The sequence below is a fragment of the Pelodiscus sinensis genome, chromosome 1, assembly GCF_052426305.1.
Source record: "Pelodiscus sinensis isolate ZL-2025 chromosome 1, ASM5242630v1, whole genome shotgun sequence".
Taxonomy (NCBI): Eukaryota; Metazoa; Chordata; order Testudines; family Trionychidae; genus Pelodiscus; species Pelodiscus sinensis.
Window position 1 is genome coordinate 152,849,884 of NC_143052.1, and position 18,888 is coordinate 152,868,771.

Sequence of the window (18,888 nt, forward strand, 5' to 3'; positions counted from 1 at the left end):
AGCCCTGACTCTGCTCCTCCACCCAAATTCCCTCCCGCAGCTTACATCCCTCCTGAACTCTTGCCTTAGCACTGAACCGCATCCCAGAGCCCATACCCAGCACCCTTTGTGCTCCACAACCTCCTGCCCTGGTTCTGAACATCCTACTGCATCCAAACTCCCTCCCAGGGTACGTCTAGACTACATGGCTCCATCAACGGAGCCATGTAGATTTGTTGTTTTGGCAAAGGCAAATGAAGCCGCGATCATTTAAATCGCGGCTTCATTTGCCTTTGCCTATGTGTCTAATCTACATGCCTCTGCCGACAGAGGCATGTAGTCTAGACACAGCCGCAGAGACCAAAACCCTTTTTGCACCCTAACCTCCTCTGCAAGGCTCAGCCCAGAGCCTACTCCCACACTCCAAACCCCTTGATCCCAGTCCAGAGATCACACCCTCTCCTACACTGCATCCTGCCCCATCCTGGTGAAAGTGAGTGAGGCTGTAGGAGATCAAGTTCAAGAAGGAAGGGGGGTGGAATTAGCAGGGGTGGGGCCCTAGAGAAGGGGCAGAGCAGGAGTGAGGCCTCTGGGAAGGGGTGGGTTGGGGGGGCGGGTGAGGCAATGGTGTTTAGGTCTGTGAGATTAGACAGTTTTCAACCCTAATTATTTATGTGTGTCCATACATGTCACACTGTCCTGTCCCTTTCCTGTTGGCTCCGCTTTTAAAATGGAGAACAACAAGTCTCTCAAAATGCATGGAAAACAGGAATCTCTTCAAGCTTAATCTACAACTTACTCATATGAATGGATCCATTAAAGGAGGCAGAAAGATAGTGCAGTGACTTGCAAATTCTTGAAGTCAGTGAGAACTGGACAAATGATTAGGCCTTGTACGCTATGGTGCAGTCAAGCAGAACCTTGCCAACCATCTCTTTGGGAAAGCCAGCAGCATGTGCTGTGCTCATCAGTTGAATTAGTCACATACTCCTATACCCTCTCCTGCCCCACCGTAACTTTGGGTCTTACGATGACTTGAGCTATTGAACTGGGAGAGGGTCTACATATGCTTGGTGCCATCTCCTCTTCATTGGTTGCTTTGTCAGCTGCAATCAGCTTTATAACATGCTACGTGTTGCACATTGCTATATCAGGGTCTTCTCTTAGCCCAGAGTCTCATTAAAGTGTCTTATCTGAATCCGTCCCTGATGGCAGAGGTACATCATATATTTGTTTAGTAGTTTTTAAAACCCACATTTTTCAATTCATGTTTGTTTTTCTGTTTCAAACTGAAGGAGATGTTTCTTCCCAAAGTATGGAAGTCCCATTGTGCTCATAGTAGGTCATCTCAATTGTTTGGGAGAGTTTATCTAAGTCAGCAATAGGCGATCTAGATTAGTGAGTAGGTCACATGAGTGGCCTTCCTTCATTTCAGTGGGCTGCAAGATTGTTGTAATCAACATGATCTCCCGGGATAGGGTAATTTTACATAGCTCGAACTTGTGGGATGAGCCAATTGGACCATAGCAGCACTTTGGTTGCAGAGGGAGCGCATGGCTCTCTTAGTCAATGTTGTGTGCAATCAGTGCTCAATTCACTTCATGAGCCCTTTCCATGCGTATCACTTTAGGAATACCAGTAGGGAAAAACCACATACATGGCACAATCTGGCAACCTTGTGTGTGCGTATGAATAAACAAAACATCTCACAGCCCACATGCAGAACTGGTCTCAGGTTGCCCACCACTGTTCTTAAGTATTGCTTAGATTTCCATTGACTCCTGACTCTCCTACCAAACCTTCTTGCACAAAGCAAGAGTCCCCAACAGGACAGGTAAGCATGAAGGTGGGAGATTTAAGCAGCTTTAGAATTTCTGCTTGGTTTTGGTACTTGGCAGATACAAGGGCAAACCCAGTGACAACTATGAGAACCCCAAGGATGTTCAGGACATCAAAGAGGCTCAGGAAAACATGGGGGATTTCAAACTGAAGACGGCAACAAACTATAAGATTCCCGAGCACATGCGTATGAATGCAGAGAAGAAGAAGATGCAACTTAGGTCACTAGAGGCGGCGGTATGTAAATGGATTTATTTTGGCTGTGGAGCTTTCCCCTTTTTGGAAAATATTCTGTAGAAAATAAGTCATTGCAAAATGTCTTAAAAGAGACATGGTGGGGGGATTGCTAAGGACAGTCCATGTTTGGTCCATTTTAACTGCACATTGGTGCTTGTTTTGCCAGGCTTTGGTATTTCACCTAGCCCAAGGTTGCATCAATCCATACTCAATACAATAATCCTCAGATGGCCTTAATTGACTAAGCCAATATATTAAACAGGGGATTTTTTTTCCAGCTCTTTAATAGAAACATCAATCTTTTGCATGCTTCCAAAGACACTACCATGCAGAGGTTAAGAAACTTGCCCCAGAAACTCAGTGACCTAGCCCTCCCAACCTGCTATATAGCATAATTATAAAACCACAGACACAATTAACAGTTCTTTATGTGGCATCTGCATATTGATGTTTGTGGGATTAGTACTTCCTGGCAGTGTAATTAGATAGAGAGTCAGAACATGTTTCTTTAATTAGAAGAACACATAAACAACAAATAGTCTAGTGGCACCTTAAAGACTAACAAAACATGTAGATGGTATCATGAGTTTTTGTGGGCACAACCCATGTTTTGTTAGTCTTTAAGGTGCCACCAGCCTATTCATTGTTTAAGTGTTTCTAGTTACAGACTAACTCAGCTACCCCTCTGAAGCTAACAGAAAAAACAGTACCTGTCCCACTGGGAATTGTCGGGGTGACTTACAAGAGCAGGAGGCTTCCTCACATAGTCCTGCTGCTTATGGGAGTTCCTCAAGCCTAGTAGACTAAGTCTGGCAATGTGTAAGTCCAGCATCGGCTTTATATATCTGCTAGCCTGAGTGGCTCTGTGATCTTCTTAAGTAGCATCCATCTCCCTGATCTTATCCTAGTGATCCGGAAGCTGATGTTCTTGTAGAATGAACTACTTCAGCACTGAGATCCTCTGTCAACATGATGCTGTAAACCCTAGGTCCTATTGAAGCCAAGTTTCCAGAAATGCCCATGCTGCATCAAGGTTCTAGGGTCCTCCTCATTTGACTGAATTTACTGCTAAGGTTTATCATCACTGTCACAGTGCCAAAGTTCTTGGGTCCTTCTCAGTCAATGGAATTCAGTGCTGACATCCTGGTATCATCACTGTGTTGCTGATGTTCCCAGGTCCTTTCAGGTCAACATAGTTGAGCAAGAAGGACATCTAACACCATAGACTTCAGCAAATTTATTCAGGTTAATAAAAAAAGTGCTTATTCTCCTGCATTATGGAGAACCTCTTGATGATGTGGTCGGGTGCTCATTGTACAGGCCTTTATTTTCTCCCAGCAGTCTGGGTCATCTGCATCTGGTGCTAAGTTTTCAGCAGTTAGCTGATGTACCTGAAGTAGCCACATGCCAGTACAGGTAGTGTTAGGTCTCTGGATCCGTCTTGGTTAACCAGATCTAGTGCTGAGTATCCAGCACAATTTACACTCATGAGTCACTTGCTTGAAGTAGCATGGTGTACAATGTACTTGGAAGTAAGACCATCCTTAATTGAAGTGATGTTGCTTGAGTAAGCCACTTCTCAAAGTAGATTTGTATCCAGGGTCAGCAATACCCAGATAATCCTGGATAATCAGCGAAGGCTCTGGCATTTTTTTGTGGGAATTCCTCCAGACAGCAGTCCATGTTTCCAAGCTGGGGGTTCTGAATCCTTATTGGCTCCCATAGTTCTGGGTTCTCTAACTGAGATGTTCTAGAGTACAGAGATATCTGCCATGCTGAAACCTTGGAAACACTTTCCCAGGCCCAGACTGAGGTAGCGCTGGTACCTGTTGAGCTTCATTCAGTGCCACACCACTGTTGGCTCTGAGAATAATTAAGATTTCTAATCTGGTACTGGTGCCCTGACTTTGAAAATGCCCCATGGTTGTTATTGCCCCATCTGCACATTAACATCCTGCTAGCTTCAGGGAAGCAATAAAGAGAGAGGGCATGGAGTAGTTTAGCAGCCACTTCTGGGATCACCCTGCCTGCTTTGGAACCAAAAGTGCTGGTTACAACAATCAAATTAGGCTCTTTGGTACCACGTCTAGTATGATGCTTTGATCGTGGGGCCTATTTTACTGCAGTGTCAGGAAGACTTTGGATGTAACAGGCAAATTTGTTTGAGGTGCACAGATACCTATGATTGTTTTAAATGTACCTGAACCTGAGTGCTCATGTAGTGATGATGCCCTGTGGGAAAACGCACTTCTTGTAAATCTCATTAATGTCTGATAAGTAGGAGTATGCAGAGGGTGCTAATTATTCTTTGAAGAGTGTTGCCTCTGCATATTCACATTCTCTGCCCACCTTGCCCTCTTCTCAGATCAAGAATTTCAAAATTAGGAAAGGAACCAGCAGCAGCAGAACCAGGAGAGTAGTGGGAGCTAATTCCCCCACAATAAAAACATTGTGGGATCTATGTTTCTGCCTCTGCACATTTTGCCAACTGTGCAGCTGCTTAGGCTGGGTGGGACTCCACAGCTGCTGGGGTTGAAGGACAGAGCAGGACCAAGAGATACTGGAATAGCTGCTATGGCTCTTGGGAGAAGGTCAAGAAGCAGGTAGAAACAAGATGATAGGGCCAGTGTGGAGCAGGTATTCCTGGTGAGAGAGAGAGTCCAAAACTTCCTCCTCCTATTCAGCTGCCCTGACAATTTGGCCACACTCTGCCCCTATTGAGAGTGAGTTTCTGCTGCCTCTGGAAGGATCTGAAATGTGTTTGGGGCCCCACTCCTCCTTTGATACCTGTGGACCCTTCTGCAAGGGGCAGAGAGTGTGAGTGGCCCCAACAGACCCCTCTCACTAGAAAGATTCCACAGCTCAGTGCTCAGAGGTGCTAATCCCACAAGTGTGTGTCTATGCAGATGTGTGTGACATGCTCAAAGAACAAGTTACTGATATCATAAGCATAAAACCTTTGAGATTTTTAAAGTTAGACAAACCACTAATTAATGTCTTATGTCAGAGACTATTTTATACTTGGGAAGTCACACTAGAATTCCTTCTCTTTGTAGATCCATGAAAAGAAATTGAACATGAACAAATGGATCATTTCCCTTAGGGACCTCAAGGTGGCCATCATTGAAGAAATCAACTGCTTGGTGCAGGAATTGAAATCCATACAATCAGCCTTGAATGCATCTGAACAACTCCCTATTCCCCCGATCCCTCAGTTACACCCAGAGGAGACTCCAGAAAAAAAATTTCAATATGACAATAATATTCTCCTGAAGTTCCAACAAGAGCAAGAGACCAAGGCTAAGGCTGCTAAACAGGTGCAAGAGACTGGTTCATTTGCAGTGTTTGGAGGAAAGTTCCTTCATGTGCCTTCTCTAAAAGATATGGACATGCAAACAAGAGCCTTAAGCGTGAAATCAATGAGAATAGCATCTTTAGTGGCCCCAGTGCAACCAAAGACTTTTGAGATTGAAAAGGCAGAGCCAACAGAGATGGAAATGGAAATTTTAAGAAGGGAGAAGATTAGAAACATTTACCTTCAGGAGACCTTGATCAAGAGGGTAGGAGAATAAAAGGGAACTTTTCAAGGGTGACCCATCATGTTCAAAACAAGTGATGCTTGTGACAAATTTTGGCTTCTGGAAGTCCAGGAAATTCCACTAGAACAAAATGTGGAGCTGAGAACACTATTGTGGGTATTACCTGACCTGTGAAAGAAACCACATGGTCAACCTACTTTGGGTAGATGCTGGTGCTGAAACAGTTGTACCTGTCCAAAGTAGAAGTTAGCAGATATTCTATAAGAGTGAGGATGAGGTAGAGATCTGTAACATGGGCTTACTGCTGCACCTGGCAGAAGATTACACGAAAGGTCTGGTCAACATAGAAAAGTGAGATACTTCTTTGAAGATGATATGGGGATAATGGGAGGCATTGAAATAGCTCTGGAATTTCTGGTGATTCTTAGATTTGCGTCATAGATATCAAAAACATTCCCAGTGATTAATGTTATCCTGAACAGGCCTGCCAACAAAACAAAACAAAACAAAAAAAAGGGGGGGGGGGGAATAAAGGGGCAATTTCCCCGGGGCCTGGCAATTCTAAAAGGCCTGGGTCTCTGGCTGCTCCTAATGTAGCAGCAGAAGCATCTGGAGCCCCAAGTCCTTTAAATTGCTGCCTGAACACCATGCTCTATGTGGTGTGGAGAGCTGAGGGTGGGGGAGTATGATGCACTCGCTGCCTCAGCCCCACCCCTTCCAGGAGCACAGAGCCCTCCTCCCCCCCCCCACACACTTTGCTCACAGGACCGGCCTGGCTCTCGTCTCCACTGATCTTGAATTCCAAAGTAGCTCACCATAAACGTTGCTGGCAAATTGCTGATTTAACAAGCAGGACATTTTTCTTCTTTGTTCCTGTCTCTTGTCTTGCATATTTAGACTCATTTCTTGATATCTTCCCCATTCCACTTCTGCCCATTTCCACACTCCAGATCAACGAACTGGTGGTCACCTTTGATTCTGAGCTCCGCCTCCTGCGGCACCAGAAGCTGAAGCTAGACACACAGATGAAGTGTGCGGATCTACGTCACATCACATGGTTTGAGGAGCTGCTTCTCCTTAAGAACTTTGAGAAACATGAGGACACTCTCCAGGAGCGAGTCAACAGCCTCAGCAATGATGTGGAGGAGATGCAAGTATGTAGGATACTTTGATTGATTTATTACTATAGCAACTGATGGGCCTCAAAACAAAACATTTCAAAACGAGACAGGAATGTCCCTCTGCCTCTGTTATGCACCAGCCAATTCTTTAATGCTGAATTCCGAGAAACAAGAAGCGTTCAGTAATAATATAGCTAGATGGATTGATAAAGTTCTGTTTAATTTAACAACTTAAATGCATAAATGATAATAATAATTAATATTTGTATAGTGGATTTCATCTGGGGATCTGAAAGCACTTCGCAAAAGTGGATTAATATCATTATATTCATGTAACTGATTGTGAAACTGAAGCACAGGCAAGTGACTTTCCAGCATTAGATAGCAAATGATTGGCAGAAAGTTGGGAATAGAAAGTGGAGAGTCCAACCTCCAATCCCTTGCTCACTACTAGGCAGATGCTGATAGTGTAAAAAGCTAATGCTTCAACAGTTTAAATATACTGATTTGTTTTACGTTTTTTAAGTGGAAATTAGAGAACTATCTCACACAAATGGAGGCCAAAAAATACGAGATTATAAAACTTCAGGAACGCGAGAAGGCTCTTTATGTCACCTTCCAAGCATCCCTTGGAGAGAACAACAAATTTGCCAGCTTCCTCACTAAGGTCCTGAAGAAGAGGATCAAGCGTGTCAAGAAGAAAGAGGTGGAAGGAGAAAGAGGTTGGATTTGTCATTTCTCTAGTTTTATGTGTTTGGTTACACAATTCCATTTTTTAAAGTAGAGATGTCAGTGAACCATGTCCCAAATGAGGCATAAACAAGGTACGAGGTCATAAACAAAACATATGATTGGGTCCAACTTATGTTGCAAGACCAAACTTTATTGTAACCGTCAAGGGGGACAACAGGGTTGTAACCACATCTTTTGCACGATTGTATTTTCTATTGTCAAAAGACTTGAAAGTGGGTTCCTTCAAATCAGGTTTGAGGCATATGGGTGGTGAGTGAAAAAAGGAAGCACAGTTTCACGCATTTCTTACAACAGAATACTTTTTTCTTGCTGTCTTCTGATAGCTCAAAAATAGCCATATGACAGTTTACCAGTTTCCCCCAAAATTCACCCATGGTTTGTGGGGACACATGAGAAAATTCAGTCCAAAGAGTCATTTTTCAAAAGGTTTTAAGCATCCTTTAATAGATTATAAGACTGAAAATCCATCCTCATCTATAATTTGAGGATCCCTTCTGTGACTCTATAATACAATACACTGTCACCTTTTCCCTTGCCTGATACTGGCTGTGAATAAATGCCAGCATGAATTAATTCCTGCTGAGTCCTTTCAACTCAGTATTCTTTTCTTTAACAGGACAACTTTTTGTAGAGGTAAGATACTAAATAAAGTGAGAGGTACCAGTCTGGCCTTATGCTAGTGCAATCATTGTATCTAATAATGAAATAGAATCCTTGGGCAGGAGCCAGTCACCAATTTGTCTGGTTCAAAGTGTATAGCCACCAACGTTTCTGGGAAACTAGATCTTTACAATTCTCTAAAGGGTTAATTTACTTTGTCTTTCCTAGACTGCAAACTCTTCAGGGTCTGGGATGAATCTCAGACCCTGATCCTGAAACTGACAGTGTCTGGCTGGACTGCCGAGTCTTTGTGACTTCAATAGAGCTTTGAGCAGGTGCACAGTTTGGACACATGCCATCAGTGGTAGGACTGGGGTCATAGTACTTTGTAAAACACCGTTTCTGTCAATTATGCTCTTTGAATGATTTAATTGGCTTTTAAAACCAGTAGCATGGCATTGCTCATTGGGGCACCATTTGCATCCTGTAGAGCCAGCAGACTTGCCACAAATTAGAACCAGGTTATTCTGAGGGCTATCAAAACTGCTTTCCTTTCCCAGATGAAGAAGAGGATAGCGATGAAGAGAGTGAGGATGAGTCTAGCTTGGAGAGTGATGAAGAAGAATCAGGATCTGAGGATGAAGTCTTTGATGACTCTGTTTGCCCAAAGAGTAAGTGAGCCATTACTTTCTGGTGCTCTCTGCAATGGTTGGACCATTTTTGGGGTGCCACCAGATGTGTTGGGGTCCCACTGAACCCACTAGTACAGGTTTCCCTTAGATTGGGTTGCTGTGCCAGGCCCTCAAACCCTTTTCCAGCACACACTCAGGCAGGACCACATCTTGCTGCAGACACAGACTGCAATCAGATCTGTGTGAGAGGTTCTGCTTGGGGATTTACTCAGCACTCCAGTACACACACCATTTGGAGGGTGAACCCCAAATAATGTTGTCTTGTGCTTTGCAAAGGAACTGCACAGCAAAAGCTCATAAAAATTTGCCCTTTCTCTCAAGGTAAAGAGAGAGATGCACAAACTGGGTTTTGAAATAAATAAATAAATAAGTTTTTAACTACAAAAGATAAATTTAAGCAATTATATGGGAAGCAAACAGAACAAAGCAGATTATTTTAATAAATAAACAAACCCCACAAACTGAGATTAGCTCACTAGATAGATAGATGGAATATATGTTAGCAAATTCTAACCCTGAGTGCTGAACGGGCTGACAGATTCTTAAGGCACAAATTACCTTGGCTTGCTCAGGTTTTCATATACAGGCTAAAAAATCCTTCCAGCTTGGGACCATCAATTCCCACAGTTTAGTCTTAGTCCCTCAGATGTTTCCAGGTGTATTGTTATAGTGAAAGTGAGATACACTAGTGAAAGTGAGGTTCCCCCATGATATCATTGTCCCCCTTTTATATTTTTTTCCCCCACTTGTTTTTGCTGTGACCTGGATCAAACTGTTCCCATTGTGCAGTGCTGTCTCTGAGAGGTTTCCATTGCCCACAGTTCCTGGGGTAATCCTTGTACGTACATGCATTTTCTCAGTAAGACATTCACATTATTTGGCCTTTTTACTGTTGTACCTTGAAAGGCTGCTTGTAGGTGTTGTCAGCCTCACAACATGCATAGCCAGACTTTGGAGTTTCACATACATGGATAACACATACAAACCAGTGATATATTAATGTCTAGTAGATCGAGAATTTTAGAATACCTCAGAACACACATTTTGTATAAAACATACCCTGTTCCATGACAATGGTGAATAATGGGTGCCAGGGTGTCACACACTCTACTTTTTTAGTTTTATGGGTAACACTATGAATTTAAATAAAAAGACAGGATTTTTTTCTTAGCTTTCATTATTATGGCCCAGATTCTTCCCCTCCCTTGTTGTGTAGCACCTTGCTCCTTAAATTAATTTAATGATGAAAATGAGACCAATGTGGAAAATAAAATTACTCAGTGTGAGCAAGGGTGATTGAATCTGGTATTTGGGTTAAGTAGCAATTGGTTGTTTATAAAGAGGAGTAGCAGCCTCAATAGGTTGACATCTACTTCAAGTGTTACACATCACATAAGTTTCAGTATTCCCTTGCTTCATCAACCTATAATAACTGCAGTGCAATGACATACAGCCTGGTGGACCTCAATTACCATCTCTGGAGAGAAAGTGAGTGGGGGAGGGGGAGAAATCTAATTCTTAAAATTCTAAAAGGGAATTAACTTTAAATAAGTTTTGGTGAGAGCCAATGGGGCTGTACTGGCATTTGATTCCAACTTTTTATTCATTAAAAATGTGCAAAAAACCCAAATGTTACGTGCCTGTATCCAACACTGAAATAAGTACAGACAGGGAACAAGATACCAAGCAATCTAGGTCTCTTCTAATCTCCGCAACCAACTCCGTGATAGACCCTAGACAGTAGACACTCAATGTGAACATTTCCCCTCTGTAAAATGGAAATAGTGTAATACTTATTGCACAGTGTTGATCATCGCTCACAAGTTGCGTAAATGTACAACACAAAGGGCAATGAAGTAATTGTTATGTGTTAAGGACCTTTTAACATTTCGTGACTCTTCCTCTCAGAGCAGTGGAATTGGAACCCTTAACATATGCTCTTTCCTTGAAAACTAGAAGAATAGACTTATTGGCTATGATTATTTTCCTTCAGCTCTTGAAAATCTTGAATTATCCCTAATTTGGAGAGTAAATTAAATTCTTTGTTGCCATCTAGAGGGCAGAATCAGCAATTGCTCATGGCCGGGCATATTTCTGGGATTAACCAGTAGAATTTTATTTGTTTTTAAACTTGTCTACTCAGCCCTTTGTAAAATGCTACCCACCCATTCAGCAAGGGCAAATCATTTATTTTGTTGAGGGAGTAAAAACATGAGTTCGAGGTTGGTCTGGTGTATTTTTATGACCATTTAACAAAACTGCTTTTTGAGCTGTTTTGTTTCTGACTGATTTCATTAGAATTTCATTAGAATTCATCAGCAAATTGCCTTGCCATATTTTCATAACTGTTTTCTGTCAGCGTGATAATTGTATCATTATCCATAGTCTCACCTCCCATATCATGGTGGGAAGAGAACCCTAACAGACAGTTTATCTTCTTAAAAAATATTGATGCAAGGAGAAAGTAGAGAATTGAATTTGTATTTTGATCTTAAATTGCTTGTGTTCTTAATGTGGCTTGTCTTGTACATTTACCTGACTTGTGAATAATGTCTGTCGTCTTTCACACATGCTTGGTGTTTTAATTGACAGACTGAGCTCAGAGGTACTGGTGAAAACTGCCCACTGGTACCAGGTGCCTGTACACAAGTGGATGTTAAAGCACTGCCATATCAGTGCTTTAACTTTGCTGCCCCTTTTGTACCCCCTGTTGATGACCCTGCAATTGCTTGGCAATTACTTTCAACTGAGTTGATAGCATGAACTGCCTATCCCATGCTGCCACCCTCTGACTGGTTTAATTTCAACCTACCTTCCTTCTCAGACTGTGACGAGACACTCTTTGAAAACACCCTTCAGCTCCGGGAGAAGCGGTTGGACATTGAGGAAGCCTTAGTGGAGGAGAAGAAAGTTATTGATAATCTCAAAAAGGAATATGATGCCTTGGCTAAAAAGGTAAAAGCTCAACTTCCTAGCAAGCCTCGTTTAGTTCTGTGTAGGTGGGAATGGTGTGGTATTTGAGTTGTCATCTTTTCACTGAAACTTAAACCTAAGGTCTGGATATCTCAAAATCATTGAAGATCCATTTAAGGATGTTAAAATGCGATTATCTGGCTAATCATCTAGTTGGCACAATTTGTATAAACTATATGATTAGTCGATAAGCATCGCTCTGCAGAGCTGCAGCGGAAGAAGCTCTAGGAGCCAGCTCCAGCTGGGACTGAGCAGTCCTGGCTCGTACCAGTTTCAGAGCCACTCACATGCTGCTCTGCATTTTAAGTGTAGTAAGAGCTGCTGGGTTCTTACTACATTTAAAAGGCAGAGGCGCGGCGATCGGCGCTAGTTGGGACTGCTTGGTCCTGGCTTGTGCTGAGTCCAGCAGCCCTTATTCGTGGCAGCCAGGGCTGGCCACAGACAGGGGTTGCTGCCTGAGCAGCCCCTGCCCATAGCGAGCCCTGGCCGCTGTGAACAGGGGGTGCTTGGTGCCAACAACTCCTGTCCACAGAGGGGCCCAGTTCCCCATGGGTTCCCCTGCAGACGGGCTGCTTGGCAGCAGCGTCCCCTATACCCATCCCTGGCAGCCGTGGGGAAGGTGGCAGGCAGCACCCTGGAGTCGGTGCTGGGGGGAATCGGTTTTTAAGCTGGCTCTCCCCAGCACCAGCTCCTGTCCCCACCCTTGCTGCCTCTCATAGAGACAGGAAGTGAGAATGGGGACAGTGGTGACGCTGCAGAGAACACAGGGAAAGCACAGGGAGGGCTCTCGTACATTTCAAAAACAGAAGCGCTGCAGTGGGAACAGTGCAAGCAGGGACTACACATTCACACTGGAATCTGAGAGTCAAGCTGGGTCTTTTTCTTGTCACATTGTATCAGCATCCTAGTAGAATTTAGTAGAATAATACTGTTGATGATGCATAAACCAGAATAGAATCCAGCCCCTCTTCCCTCTTGTGGATTCTGCAGGGCTAATTTAAGTAAAAGTGTATTGTTTTAGTCCCTGAAGTGGGCAGGTGTTCTGATATGCTGAGGGAGGGGGCTTGCTGAATAAAAAGGTCACTTTTGCACTGATACAGTCAGCGTAGAGCCTCACTTTAAAAAGGATATGATCCTTTCTCTGGGCAGGCAAATTAGTTACTGATGACAAGACAACAAAATAGTTTGGTCCTTTCCATATCATATTCCCTTTAAACAAGACAAAAGGTGCCTTCACTATAACATAGAATCCAACTGTAAATAAACTGATGGATTGGGACCCTAATTCCTAACCAGTCCCAGAGCAGCCCTCAGTCATTATAGTGCTGTGGTGGCTGGTTAGTTACGAATGATGACGTCCTCACATCTGTTTGTGGCTCGGATCTCTGCAGGTGAAAGTGGTGCAAGCCAGCTTCGACACAGCTGAGGGGGAACTGGAGGCCTTTCAACGGGAGAAGCAGCAAAGACTGAATGAGCTACATGTAGTTGTGCCTCTGAAGCTACATCAGGTGATGGAAAAGTGTGTCTGTTCACTGCATCTGGTTTAGCTGCAGCAAGACTAGGGGTGGGCAAAAGCTGCCCTGTGGGCTGGACACAGTTTACCACAGTTAGCCACTGGCGGGCCACCAGACGCTGTTTACACCTTCTCGCCCGCAGATAGGGCTGCTCACAGCATCCACGGTTTACCCTTCCCAGCCAATGGGAGCTGCAGGAAGCAGCACAGGCTGCTTATTTACCTATCTCTGAGCAAAATGATTCCTAGCAGATGGAAAATGAGCCAGTCAGTACAAGAGCAGTGTTATTCTCATGGGACTGCAGTGCATTGCTTGCAATTTTTCTTCTCAGAGTTATGGGACCCTGGGACTGACTGTCCTCATGCTACGGCCATGCTTTAGTGATTTGTCTGTCAACCAGATTGCTGACTTCAATTCTCAGCACCATTAACATGCAGTCATCAGCCTTGTCTGACTATTTCTGCAGGTGGAGTATATGGTAAATGGGGAGCTACCCAATGACCTGTCCCAAGCATTGGTGTTTACCAACCAGTCCTTAGAGTATCTGCAGCAAAGGATCATGGTCCTGCAGCATGAGAAGTTAGATCAGAGGCAACTTTACAAGCAGGCCCGGCAGCAGCATAAGCAGCTCATCCGGGACAGGAGAGAGATAGAGATAAGGATCCAGCGTGAGTTCTTGAGCACACTTTGGTTTTCTCTGCTGTGTATATGGCATGCTAGGTCTCTTTCCATATTATAAGTGGATGGACATCTCCTCTTGCATGCATCAGTGCTTAATGTGTATACAGTATTGAGTGTGAATTAATTCACTAGCTGCCTTTGCTCCCTGCATGGACACCAATATCCCAGTGGGCTACTGGTTTTTTTTTAACCAGTGAAAAATGTTTTAGCATATATACCTTAAATGTGATGACTGTTCTGGTAGGACTGGAAGAGAACTGCAATCAGCTGATGCTGATGAAGTTTGGCCGGGTAGTGGACTTGGAAGCCCTGCAGACACTCTCTATCAACACAAACCTGGAAGAGCTAAAGATTAAAATGATGGAAAAGGAGTACGTGCAAGCCCAGGAACTCAAAAAGTGGGAGGTAAGGAGCAGGGACAGAGCCCCCCAGGCCAGTGATACAGCTGCAGTTATAAAGAATTCACTTTCCTAGAAACTGAGTAGCTACATAAAAATCCTTTCAGTGGGGGATTCTCAACTTCTTTTCACTGGTCATTCTTAAACCACACCTTTTCCCCTCCTGTATCACTTTCTACTGAAGCCCCAAACTCCTGTTACAGTTGCTGTTTTGTACTAAACTAAGGATCACAGAAGTTTAGGGTTGGAATAGACCTCAGGAGGTCATCTAGTCCAACCTCCCCTACTCAAAGAAGGACCAACCCCAACTAAATCATCCCAGCCAGGGCTTTGTCAAGCAGGCTTTAAACACCTCTAGGGATGGAGATTCTACCATCTCCCTAGGTAACCTATTCCAGTGCTTCACCGCACTCCTAGTGAAATAGTTTTTCCTAATATCCAACCTAGACCTCCCCCACTGCAACTTGAGACCATTGCTCCTTGTTCTGTCATCACTGAGAATAGTCTGGCTCTATTCTCTTTGCAACCCCTTTTCACATAGTTGAAGGCGGCTATCAAATCCCTCATTCTTCTCTTCTGGAAAGAAATAAGTCTAGTTTCCTCTGCCTTTCCTTGTAAGTCATGTGCCCCAACTCCCTAATCTTTTTTGTTGTCCTCTGCTGGACCCTCTTCAATTTGTCCACGTTCTTTCTGTAGTGGGGGCCCCAAAATTAGTCCAGATGTAGCCTCACCTGTGCAGCAAAAGGGGAATAATCACTTCTCTAGATCTGCTGGCAATGTTCCTACTAATGCAACCCAATAAACTGTTAGCCTTCTTGGCAACAAGGACACACTTGACTCATAGCCAGCTTCTCATCCACTGTGATCCCAGGTCCTTTTCTGCACAACTGCTGCTTAGCCAATCAGTTCCCAGATTGGTCTTTGCACGTGTCCTTTTTTCTTTTGGCCCAGTCCTCCAATTTGTCTAAATCACTCTGGACCCTATCCCTACGCTCTAGCTTATCTGCCTCTCCCCGCCCCCCCATCCTAGTGTCATTCATAAACTTGCTAAGGGTGCAATCCATCTCATCATCCAGATCATTGATCAAGATCTTGAGCAGGACTGACCCATAGGGCATACTGCTTGAATGAATAGACTTGAATGAATACTGGTGGCCAGCTGGATATTGAGGCATTGATTGCGACCCATTGAGCCCCATGATCTAGCCAGCTTTCTATCCACCTGATAGTCTATTCATTCAATCCATACTGTAACTAGCTGGCAAGAATGCTTTGGGAGATCATATCAAAAGCTTCGCTAAACTCAAGGTATATCACATCCGCCACTTTCCCCATATCCACAGAGCCAGTTACCTTATCATAGAAGGCAATCAGGTTGGTCAGGCATGACTTGCCCTTGGTGAATCCATGTTGACTGTTCCTGATCACCCTCCTCTCAACCAAGTGTTTCAGGATAGATTCCTTGAGGACCTGCTCCATGATTTTTCCAGGCACTGAGGTGAGGCTGATTGGTCTGTAGTCCCCCAGATTCTTCTTCTTCTTCCCCTTTTTAAAGATGGGCACTATGTTTACCTTTTTCCAATCATCTGGGTCCACCCCAATTGCCACATGATTTTAAAAATAATGGCCAGCAGCTCTCCAATTGCATCAGCCAACTCCCTTAGCACTCTTGGATGCACTAGGTCTGGTCCCATGGACTTGTTCATATTCTGCTTTTGTAAATAGTCCTTAACCTGTTCTTTTTCCACAAGGGCTGCCCACCTCCTCCCCATACTGTGCTATCCAGTGCAGCAGTCTGGGAGCTGACCTTGTCTGTGAAGACTGAAACAAGAAAAGCATTGAGTACTTCAGCTTTCTTCAACATCTGTCTCTAGGTTGCCTCTCCCATGCAGTAAGGAGCCCACACGTTCCCTGACCTTCATCTTGTTGCTAACATACCTGCAGAAACTCTTCTTGTTACCTGTCACATCTCTTGCTAACGTTGTGCTTTCATCTTTCTGATTACACCCCTGCATGCTCGAGCAGTATTTGTATACTCCTCCTTAGTCATCTGTCCAACCTTCCATTTCTGATAAACTTCCTTTTTGTGTTTAAGCTCACCAAAGAGTTCTCTGTTAAGTCAAGCTGGTCACCTGCCCTATTTTTTCTTTCTGCACATCAGGATGTTATGTTCCTGTCCCCTCAATAAGGCTTCTTTAATACAATCAGCTCTCCTGGACTTCCTTCTCCCTCATATTAGCCTGCCAGAGGTTAGGGGGAAGAGCCAAAGTCTGCTTTTCTGAAGTCTGTGGTCTGTACTCTGCTGCTACCCTTTCTTCTTTTTATCAGGTTCTTGAACTCCACCATCTCATGGTCACTGCTGCTCAGTTTGCCACCCACTTCTACTTCCCCAGCCAATTCTTTTCCCTCTTTGTGAGCAGCAAGTCAAAAGGAGCACAGGCCCTGGTTGGTTCCTCCAGGACTTGCACCACCAAGTTGTCCTCAACACTCTAGAAACTTCCTGGATTGTCTGGGCATTGCAGTACTGCTCTCCCCAGCAGATGTCAAGGTCATTGAAGTCCCCCATGAGAACCTGTGATCTGGAAACTTCCGTTAGTTGTCCAAAGAAAGCCTTGTTTACCTCTCTCATGACATACAGTCATCATTTTCTATGAGTTCAGTTCCTGTCTAAGGGATTCCTGGGGTGTTCCTCTCTTTACCTTTTTAATTGGTATTCAGGGCTAACACCCTAAATCTGCTTTGAAAATCTCAGCTGTAATACTGAATTTAGCTAGTAAGTGCTTTAAGCTAGGGACAGTCTTTGTGTTCTGTTTGTATGGCACCCGGCCTGGTGGGGTTCTGGGTCTACAGGAATACAAATAATAATTATTTTAAAAATACTTCCTGATAATTATATAGACATCTCCTGGGCAAATAAACTTCTCAGCCTACTTGTTATTAAGAGCATGGCCTCTAGACATAAGTGTTTCTTCAGCCTAAGACCCAGCTATTACTTTGTAAACAGGAACCACCCCCCGGTTATTGTTAGAATATCCAGGCATTATTTTTGTCATTTTAAAAATATGAAAAGGAACATAAGGAACATGTGCAACACATTTAAGAGTGATTGCAAAAGTCAGGAGACATGGAAATCCTCCCATGTAAACATTCACACTCTTGGCAGCTTTAATTTAAGGCACTTGACCAAAATGATGCATTTCCCAGAACTGCACACTAAAACATAGACGCCTGCCTACACGTTTTTAATACATTGTGCCTTTTCACCTCCTTCTAAAGAAATCAATGGCAAAACTATCTTTGGACAACATTCTGGATTCAGATCTGTTTCGAGTATTTCACTACACTTTAGTGGAGCTTCTCTTAGCTCAGATCAGTGTAACTCAGATCTGGATGTGGCCCAGGTCGTTTTGCCACTGACTTCAGTGAGAGCAGGAACAGGTTGATTATGAAACATTTACTCCCAGCTATATTATGCTATTTACCACTGGGAAAAAAGAAAAAGTTTCCTTCACCTTTCTTCCATCTCAGGAGAGGATTTTTGAGCTGCGACAACGGCTGATGATGCTGATGAAAGAAAATACCAGCAAGCTGCAGCAGCTGAATAGCTTCTGTGTTGAAAAGCAGGGACTGGAAACAAAGCTGGACGCACTGCAGAATAACCTGGTAAACTTTCCTGCTGCCCTACCTACAACTTGTTTGTGATTGTTTAGTAACAGGTGTTCATTCCCACCAGGGCGCCTTTATAATTCCTTGTACTGCTGTCCTCATTTGGTGATCTGAGTGTATGATGACCCATGCTAAAAGTTGAGTGTCCACTCCACTTTTTTTGCAGCAGGGTGGCATTCATCCAGATCCCTGCTTGGAGCAAGCCATGCCCACATTTTCCCTTGTTAAGGCCTTGCCTTCCTTTTCACAGTGCAGTGCAATCATCATATTTCTTATCAAGGGGAGATTGGGAGAGACTCCACTCGAGCAAGACACCACTCCAATGTCTAGAGTGCTCTGAGCGAAATGACATATATTCTTTTCCCTGTACTATCTATGGGAGCCTGCTGAGAGGTCTAGCACTGAATTAAATGTCACTTACTGAGTGGTCCTAAGATGCAAGTGGAGAAGGTGTAAACTTGTTTTGTGCCGGGATTGGAAAGGGGAAGACTTTGCTTTCTGAGCTGAAGTGAAGCCATGCCTTCCCCAGTGCATAAAGGGAGCTCTGTTTACCTCTTCCTACAGGGAGCAGAATTCCAAGGCCCCCGGAAAGCTGAGATCCAGGAGAGAGAGAGGCTGATCACGCTGGTCCAACTCCAGGCCCAGGAGGCAGAAGTACTCAAGGAGGAAATCACTCTCTTAAGCAGAAAAGATGGGCGCATTTTCCCACCACCTCAACCTCCACCAAACACCAAAATACTAAACTAAAGTTCCTTCAGTCATTGGCCTCATTCATTAGACTTTCCCTTGTAATAGGCGTATGTCCATGAGAGGATCTGGCACTGGTCCCAATAACTTTCAGGGCATCAAAGTTTGGCCCAAAGGGTTTGTCCTGTTTGCAGTTTCCCCCTGGGGTT

At 43.9% G+C, this 18,888-nt stretch overlaps 1 protein-coding gene across 1 annotated transcript in view; it reads left to right on the forward strand.

Moving 5' to 3' along the window:
- CFAP44 (cilia and flagella associated protein 44) overlaps positions 1-18,749 on the forward strand; it is a 69,082-nt gene extending 50,333 nt beyond the window's left edge. The window contains exons 26-36 of the mRNA XM_075906631.2: positions 1,878-2,055; positions 5,112-5,615; positions 6,545-6,748; positions 7,242-7,437; positions 8,629-8,739; positions 11,585-11,715; positions 13,125-13,241; positions 13,714-13,915; positions 14,173-14,333; positions 17,855-17,989; positions 18,557-18,749. Coding sequence (XP_075762746.2) covers positions 1,878-2,055; positions 5,112-5,615; positions 6,545-6,748; positions 7,242-7,437; positions 8,629-8,739; positions 11,585-11,715; positions 13,125-13,241; positions 13,714-13,915; positions 14,173-14,333; positions 17,855-17,989; positions 18,557-18,739 — 2,122 coding nt within the window. The 3' untranslated portion in view covers positions 18,740-18,749. The remainder of the gene's footprint in view (positions 1-1,877; positions 2,056-5,111; positions 5,616-6,544; positions 6,749-7,241; positions 7,438-8,628; positions 8,740-11,584; positions 11,716-13,124; positions 13,242-13,713; positions 13,916-14,172; positions 14,334-17,854; positions 17,990-18,556) is intronic.
- Positions 18,750-18,888: the final 139 nt, after the last annotated feature.